The sequence below is a fragment of the Synchiropus splendidus genome, chromosome 5, assembly GCF_027744825.2.
Source record: "Synchiropus splendidus isolate RoL2022-P1 chromosome 5, RoL_Sspl_1.0, whole genome shotgun sequence".
Taxonomy (NCBI): Eukaryota; Metazoa; Chordata; class Actinopteri; order Syngnathiformes; family Callionymidae; genus Synchiropus; species Synchiropus splendidus.
In genome coordinates this window covers 14,108,266-14,117,195 of record NC_071338.1, presented here as the reverse complement: position 1 = coordinate 14,117,195, position 8,930 = coordinate 14,108,266, and the positions used below count along the sequence as shown (strand labels likewise).

At 45.2% G+C, this 8,930-nt stretch overlaps 1 protein-coding gene across 2 annotated transcripts in view; it reads right to left on the bottom strand.

Moving 5' to 3' along the window:
- Positions 1 to 303: 303 nt before the first annotated feature.
- The window catches only part of LOC128758710 (zinc finger protein 609-like), a 67,023-nt gene continuing 58,396 nt past the window's right edge, over positions 304 to 8,930 (bottom strand). The window contains exons 5-8 of one of the 2 annotated variants that reach the window (XM_053864951.1): positions 6,233 to 8,540; positions 5,168 to 5,537; positions 4,386 to 4,742; positions 304 to 2,592 (exon numbers count right to left, since the gene is read on the bottom strand). In XM_053864951.1, coding sequence (XP_053720926.1) covers positions 2,549 to 2,592; positions 4,386 to 4,742; positions 5,168 to 5,537; positions 6,233 to 8,540 — 3,079 coding nt within the window. In that variant the 3' untranslated portion in view covers positions 304 to 2,548. The remainder of the gene's footprint in view (positions 2,593 to 4,385; positions 4,743 to 5,167; positions 5,538 to 6,232; positions 8,541 to 8,930) is intronic. The other variant, XM_053864952.1, reaches the window with a different exon arrangement.

The following is an 8,930-nucleotide window of genomic DNA, read 5'->3' as shown; positions in this document are numbered from 1 at the left end:
TAAATATTAAAATGCGATTAATTGTAATTGACTCCTGATAAAATCTGAATTTTAAAATCTTAGTTTCAAGTGTCTCACTGGGTTTTGAGTTCAAATGAGATTTAACCTTTCGTCGAGAGCCAAGGTTTTTGATAGCTCTGCCACGAGAGACTTGGTTCAGGCCCGGTGCAGGAAACAAGAGGGGCAGGGTGGGCACTTGAGCTCGTGGTGACATCATCGCAGTTATCGACGGAAAGGTTGGTGTCACTCTGACACAAAGGCAGGAGCCTCAATGAGGCTCATAAATGAAACATGGGACACGTGGCCAGGACAGATTGTCTCATAAAAAGATTTATTTTTTTCCAGCCCAAATTTACAAAGGCAAGTTACAGAGTATTGTATAAAAAAGAACCATGATAATGTACACTTTACACAAACTCCTGAAGGGAGGGAGGGCGAGGAGGAGGAAGGGGAGGAGAGGTGAGGGGCGGGAGGAGTTCTGAATATCTCACAATATTAGCAAAATGAAGACACTGTAAACATCCTTGCCAGCACCAGTTACGGTACTTTAAGGGAGGGTGGTGGCGGGATCTTTGTGTGACAGTCGGCGGGTCAGGAGAGGACGAACGAGCAGGTGTCCCTGTTTTTTTTTGTACAGGTTTCAAACTAGGCACCAACTGAGACAACTGCCGGCCAATAAATATACTCTTCACTGAAAGAAAACAATTACAGTCCTGCGAAATACAACGAGCCAAGCACTTTCCAATATGTTGATAGCAAACATGACTTTTTCATGAATATATATATTCATATATATATATATATATATGATTTCGACTGGGCTTCGCCTTGCACTACATGACTACTCTCTGAGAGAACAAATGTCACAACCATGGTGTGATGAAACTAGACGCACCCAGTCTGCTGGTACTAAAAACCACCGAAAACATCACAGCTGCCTAATGACCCTCACAGATTAATTACAAACACCAGCACATTCAGTTCATCACCGTTCATCTTTAAAAGTACGGAAAGAGAAAACTCATGGGAGGAGACCATGGAAAACCTTCCAGCGTCTCGTCCACTCTCTGGTGGTTTACTGGCGTCCTCCCACATGTCCTGTGTGTGTGTGTGTGTAATCCATTTCCCCGTTGTGAATGACAGTGCAGCATCGCAGGATGACGTCATGTTGGATTTGAGGGAGTTTCTATTCTGCAGTTTCATCTAAACTCTTGATATATATTTATTTATATATATTTATATATGCAAGTTCACCTACGACCCCTGAGTTTTCAAATCAAAATAATTTAAAGTCAAGCGGGACCTCTGTTGGAACACAATATTTACACCATCTCTCTCTCTCTATATATATCTATATCGATATATATTTATATATTTGTCTCTCATTACAGAATTTCAATCAGTCCAAATTAGCATAAATACAGATCAAATGATAAAACACCTTTGTGTCGTCTTGCTAAAACTAAGATTTGTGACAAAAGGTTCATTTAAAAACGCCTCTGTCCCACCATATGACCAGCAGCGACAGACAGAAAAAAGGAGCTGCAGGTTTACTGTAGTTCAGAATGGACATCAGGTTTAAAGATTGACAGATGGAGGATGATGATGAAGCCGCAAAAGTGTGAAACTTGAAGATCATTTGGGAAGCCATGCGATGAAAAACAATGATGTGAATATGGAAGTTTGACAAACAGGAGTCTGGGCTTCAAAGCAGACGAGATGTAAAGACTCCGGTATTTAAATCCTCCAAATACGATGGATGAAGACAAACTTTGACTCAACAATACAGCAGCAAAATATTTCACATTGTTTCCAGATCAGAAGTGAAGCAGAAAAGTGGCCTGCCGATGCAGCAGCAGATGCTGGATGATGAAGGAGGGCTGCAGTAGCAGTGTGACTGATGTGTGTGTTGTGCACTGAGGTGTGAGCGGTCCCTGGTTAAACATGGCCATGTCATCCCTGAAACACAAGAGGAGGATGGAGATGAACAGTGAGGTGAAGAATCTCAGGCTCTGGAGTCTCTGAAGTGAAGCAGCTGTTGCCGTTTTTCCTGCCTCGTGTTTGTCAAGTTCTGGATTTCACCGTCGCTTCAATGAGTCAAAATCACGATTGGTTGACAGTCTTTAATTTAGTTTCACTCCCCTCTCCCCCGCCCACAAAGTTCCCCTACCAGTTTCTCTTTGCGTATGACAAAAAAAACCAACAACAACAACAACGACGAGTTAAGAAAATAAACAACACAAAGCTTCTCAGGCAGATCCATCTCTTTTTGCATTGTATGTGTTGACAGTGCAAAGACTAGATATAATCAGCGGGTGGGTGTTTGCTCTGCGCCGCGGCACAGCGATGGCTTTGAACCTGGGCGATATTAGTCCTCTCACAGTCCAGGGGTTACAAATTCAGGGTCATCTACCAGGGGTGGAAAATCATACAAACAATCTGCCTAAAATTTGGGCAGAACAACAAAGAAAAAACAAAGAGATTAAATACACCATTCAACTGATGTCTAATTGTAACAACCGGGAGATGATTTTCTCACGTGAGCCAGTCACATGAATCTTTGCAGGGTTGAGGTGTGACGGTCGGGTTTCCCTGAAAGATAAAACAACATCGGAGTTCAGCCACATATCCACATACACATGCAAAAACAAGGGAGAGTAGCCTCCCCAACACTGGGTGGGCTCTGCTCCAGCCTCCCATCACAGAGTGAAACGCTGTGACCCAAGTCGATGGTTATTTAGACCCATGACAATCACTAAATATATATATCGGATCATTAAATATAAAGCCATTTCAAACACAACTCTTGTGAGTGAACCTTGCATCCGTGCACTCGACGGCTCTGGGGGAAAAAACCATGTTCTGACTGCATCTTCCTCATCCTACGTTTCTACTATTGTATATTTTTAGATGGAAAAACCTTCATTTTAAGGCCCAAAATAATTTCATCAATATTAAAGCACTCAGTGAGTGCAAACCTCTGGCAAGCACCTTCAGTCCACCCCCAACACAATCCTGCCAGTGCCAATGTATCCTCAATAACAATTACTGGATCCAAAAGCCAGTCTTGCACAAATGTCAAAAATGATCCCAATTTTAAGGAAAATTCCTTTATCCCCAAATGTAACCATTTGTTCATGAGTCCCATTTCCTGAAAATGTCATCCAAATCCGTTCACAACAGACAGACACAGTTGAAAACCACCTCTTTGAGGACATATAAAGTCTGCTCCAAGATCCACAACACTGTGAGAAGACATGAATCGCACCCAACAATTGAATAATTCCAGGTGTTCAACAGATACTACAGAGAGAAGACGTGGGTGAAGAGCGGCCCAGGGGCCACATGCAGCCTGCATTTATGGGCCAGAGCAAAACATTAAAAGACAAGCTTTTGAATTCAAAATATAACTCAGATATTTCACAAGTCTATTATTTTCCTTGTCCTCCATTTTATGGCTCTTAGTTGTATTGTTGAAGTGAAGTAACAGAGAGATTATTTATGACTAACACTCAATTATAAAGCATTTCCTGATCTCAAAATAGCTAAAACAAAAATAATAAAGGGCCTTTACATAACACTAATAAGACCCAGTGTTTATGATTAATATTGATTATAATTTAAGTTACATTTTAGACTTGTTTCATCTGTCTTTTGGCAAGACCAGCCATGATAGCACATAATGTTGCCCCTGAATTAACCACCGCTGTTTACCATGTTATGACTAATTCCATAAACAGGCAATGAGTAAGACGTGCGTCGGTGTGAAGTGGCTGAAATCCTCTAGAAATGGTGGGTTAATAATGTGGATTCTGCTATCAGTAAACTGATAGAGCTTAATTGTCCCTCTGTGTTGTTTAATATCTCTACATCCTGGGTTGACTTTTCATTCATGAAAAGCTTCTGACACAGGGGTGGATGTTGCAAAAACTGAGAGAGGAAAAAAAAACTGGGTAATTGACATAGATCACCAGCAGGTGTCAGTGCAGACTGCTGGGGTTTGTCACTGCGCAGTGTCAAAGCACAGCTCCCCTGATCTAACTGTGAGCTCCTCCTGTCCTCAGAAGACCTGCTGAGGAAGGATGAGCTGGGGGGCTAAAAGCTGCACTGCTTATTGTTCTCGACAGCAGCAGACGGAGCCGGACTCTTTTTAGACTTATTCACAGGTTATACAGCTTGAACGCAGGAGGCTCAACCTCATGATGAATACACTCAAAGAGGCTGAGGATCAGAAGTGACTGAATAGGTTACATCAAGTTTCAGGAAACGCCCAACACCGCCGTGATTTTCAGTGTTTCCTCTCTGCTGAGGAAGAGGAGCAGTGACAACTGCAGACTGGCGAGTGACCTTTTAAACAGCACAGCACAGTGAATGAGGTGACTGACCTGTGGCATAGGACAGGTCATATTGCCCTGAGAGCAGAGGGTATCCCAGGTGATGGTGCGAGGGCATGATGCGCTGCGAGGGCGAGGAGCGTGGTCGGTCCACGTCTCGTTCTCTTTCCCGATCCCTGTCCCCCACCGCTCCCCGCTCCGGCTCCCGTTCGTGCGGTAGCTTGTCGCCGACCGTGGGGGATTTGCTTTTGTATTGGCTGGCGTGCTGATGTAGGATCTCCAGGGCTTTAGAGTCTGTTGCCGTTTTGGTGACGGTTGGGCTAGCGCGGGATTTGTCGCTGGCTTCTTCGCCTCCGGCTATTTTAGCACCGTAGGGTGAAAATGGATATCCACTTGGTAGGTATGAACCTGCGGTAAAAAATACTCATGTTAGCTGAAGTTCACGAGGAAAGCGAAGCTGTGCACCTAATGGGACCCAGGGTTCACTTATCCGAACCGTAACCATAAAAGGACCTCCGAGTGAATGATGTACCACCTTCATTAAGATGTAACAAACTGGGTAAAAACCTTGTCAAACTCGTAACAACCAACAAGTCTCGACCCGTCTGATGTTTCACGTCTCATTTCTTCCAGTCCTGCCACTATTATCCGACATTCTTTTCGCAGTAGTAGCTAACTAGACATACAGCAGGAACGTTTTTACTGCACCCAACAAAGCAGCACAAGATCAAAACCAAAGTGAAACCAAAGTATCATGGACACAAACCTACCACCAGCACAGCATACAGACTCCTGAAGAACTTCAAGCAAGGGACTGACTAACATGAACTTACCTGGGTAGTTTTGCATCATGACCGACGGCATGCCTCGGTATCCGGGGTGATTGGGGTCATATCCTTGTCCATAGGGGTAACCGTGCATGTAGGGCATATAGCCCTGGTGCTGTGCTAGTGGTGATGAAAACTGTAAGTGGGGATTTGAACGCGAGTCTTTGCTCATAGCTCGGTGCTCCTCTGACAATATCCTGGGATCCAAGCTCTCTTTGCCGTCCTCTTTGGGGCCGCTTTGACTGTCCTTGTTCCTTGACCTATCGTCCTTCGATTTACGATCACGATCCCGTTCTCTGTCGCGTTCCTCTTTCCAGCGAGGCGGCTGTTGTGGGTGTTCGTCCTCCACTTGGGACTTTTGGGTGTCCGGGTACTGCTGGTGTGGAAAGGTTTCATGTCAACAAGATGACAACAATGGACATCAGAAAATACAACAAACTAGTATGGTCAGTACGGTCAGCCAGACTCGCACCCGCACGTCTTTACAAGCGAATGGACAGAAGTATAGTCTATAACTATTACTCTGAGTGTTAATCGAAAATTGCCTGAGCATATAATGGGTTATTTAAAGAAGCAAGGCGAGTAGGGAAGATCCATTGGGTGAGAAGTGATTAACCCATCATGAAAAGAAAAGAAAAGAAAAGAAAAAAAAAAAAGCTAATTAAAAAGTACAGATCATAAACCTAGTCCCGGAATCTACGGAAACTAAGCAATCTATTTTCACGTGTGAATGTAGACAATAAATAAATGTAACGTCTACGTAAATCATGATTACTCAAAGGGTCACATATTTGTATTCAAACAAACAAATGGTCTGTCGCAGTTTTAGTATATATTCAGAAATCATGGTTGTTATAAGTGCTATTATGTTGCTGTCCAGTGAACAAATGAGGCTCCATGAAACCATTTGAACACTGCGGAACCATCTACTTTGCCTCAGTTTCTACAGACGGTAACAGATCTGTGTATGTCTGATGACATTTTATTGCGATATGTTGCTGCAGCCTGATATTATCTCAACGACAGCTGTGATTTGTGTTTCAGTTAATAACAGTATTAAGTGTTTATTACCTGCCGGTACCACGCGGCCTGCTCCCCACCACCCTGGTTCCTTGTCTCCAGTGCTTGCTTTTGGTCTTCCTTCCCATGGTGTGCCCCTTCCGCGAGCTTCATCTTTAAGCCTTCAGCCTGTGGGGTCTTAAGGTCCTCCCCCTTTATGCTGCCTATAGATTTGGAAAGATCAGACGGCGAGTCTCTGAATTTGCTCGGAGGTTGCTGTGTCTTTCCCAGGTCAGACTGGCTCGGGGCTTTGGTGAGAGTCGGTGGCATAGGGCCTTTCTGTTTCCAGTCCTCCTTCATGGAAGATTCTCTGTCTTTAGCGACCACGTCTGACTTTTTCTCAGCGGCACGATGCTGCTCTCCAATCTGTCGCTGACGCTCCTCATACTGCTGGCGATATGCTGGATTTGTGTTCAGTAAGTGGTTATGATAAGCCTGGTCGGGGTGGTATGCGTAAGGGGGCATATAGGCATACTGGTTGTAATAGAGGGGCTGCATGTACATGTTTGCTCTCTGTTGAATGACTGATGGTTGCTGCTGTTGTAGGTGACTCGGAACACTGATGTCAGGTTTGCGGTCTTCATGAACCTCAACCTTAATTTTCTCCTCAACCTGCTCCTGGTCGTCTTCCCGTTTAATCTTGGCGGCACCTTCAACCACTGGTGTAGCGGGACTGGGACCACCAGGACTGGGGTTAACATACGTGGGTGAATAGTAGGCTTCATAGCCAGCGTAGTACTGAGCCTCTTTGTTGGGTGTCTGGTTAGGGAAGAGGGCCTTCTTGACGCCTTCCCTGTTGCCTTGATCCTCTGCCCTGACCTTCACGCCCTCCACTTTTCCTTCTCCGTCTTCTCCGGCATCTGATATGTCAGAATAGGCCGGACTATTGGTTTTCACTGAGACATTGTCAGCGCCATTTTGGTTGGCCATGTGAAGAGGTGTTAGAGGTTGTGGTATTCCAGCGCCATCAACCCGACTGGCCACACCAATCGATGGGCTCGGAGCGTTGTCAGTGAAGCTGTAGATCTTATCAGCCTCAGCTTTCATGCTGGCCAAGCGACTCTGATGGGGATCTGAGGAACCGTTCAAAAGCCCTTCCCCCTTCATCCCCAGATCAGGAGGCTCGGGATAAGGGAGCTTCACCTCCTCAATCTTCCCACCTTTACCCAGAGGCTTGGGACTATCACCGTCCTTTGAGCCATCTTTTTTCTTCTTGTCTTTCTTCTTCTTGTCTTTAGGGTTACTTGAAGCCGTGTCACCATTGGCAGGAGCTTTAGGTTGCGTACCTTTCATTTGAGGGCTTTTAGGTACTCCTTGAATGATTGGTGTCGCTCCAGGAGAAGAATTGGGATTTCCGGGAGGAAAGGGGTACATCTGCTGGGATGCCGTGGGGCCTGGTCCAACAGGTCTTGGGGACTTCATGTTTTTCTGAGCCATTTTATCAGCCTTTGAGACACAGCTGACCTTTTTGGTCTTGTCAGAGCCCCTCTTTTCATCGATACCGTCATTACTGGCCTCATCGGTGAGGCATGGGCCATCCTCAGCACCGTCCATTGGAGCGGCTGCTGGATCTACTTCAGCCTCAGCAGCTTTCTTTTTCCCCTGCTTGTTACCAAACTTTCCTGGGGACGGCGAAGGACTTTGAGCATCAAAGTTCCTACCTTTGGGAGTGACTGAACGTGCAGGAGACATGGATCCTTTTTGAGAAATAGATGCTCCATTGCAGTTACTGGGATCTGGGTGAAGCGATGAGTCCTCGCCGTATTCGCTGTCAGCATCTGCCTCCAGCTTCACGTCTTCATCATTGTGGGCACGTGCTTGGTGGTACTTAAGACCATTGATGTGCTTGTACTTCTTGTTGCAGTTCGGGTGTGGACAGTCAATTAAAACAGGCGAGGGGCAAGTGCGATCGACCGGGGGAGGAAGAGGCTCAGTCTTGATTGAGGAAATGGGGAGACCAGTAGGCCCAACTCCTGTGCTGTTCGAGTTTGTACGCATGCGTTTGTTGCCTTTGGTATCCTCTGAACTGGAGTTGGGTTCCATGTCTGAGGTTGGTTTGGTCTTGCGTTTTCCAGTCGATGAGGGACTCGCTTTAATGTCCTCGGTGTTGCTGTTGGGTGGAGTGCGGCGCTCTGACGGCGTCTGACTGCCCCTTCGACCCTTGCTATTTGCAGCTGCACGCGTCTTGTTGTTGGTGGCGCCCTTGTTGTCTGATGAGTTGCTGTTCTCGTTGAGTGGCGTGTTGCTGTTTGGTCGCATTCTCTTCCCTCTGCCACGACCGTTTCTCATCTCCAAATCACTAGTGGGAGACTCACAAAACCTGTGGTGGTGGAAATATCAGGACGCTGGTTAGTTCTAAAATAGAAAACAACATCTAATAGCAATTGTACAACAGGGATCATTTGTGAGAAGCAATTGTTGTTCTCTCTGACTAACCATTGAGGAGATAATCATTCCTCTTTTTTTTTTTATTTTGCATTTTGTTGCACAAAAGGTGGCAGTAAATTCTCAACTTCTATAATGACTCTCTAATCTGTTCTTGACAACACGCACTGAGGTTGAACACTGTTTATGAATACACACTTTTTAACATTAGAACTCATATCTTGCACTGTGCTGCACCCTAAAGCAAAACATTTACCTTGTACAAACAACATTAAAATTGATTCAGTAGTAATAAAACATTCCACCGCTCTGAAATCAAAACACA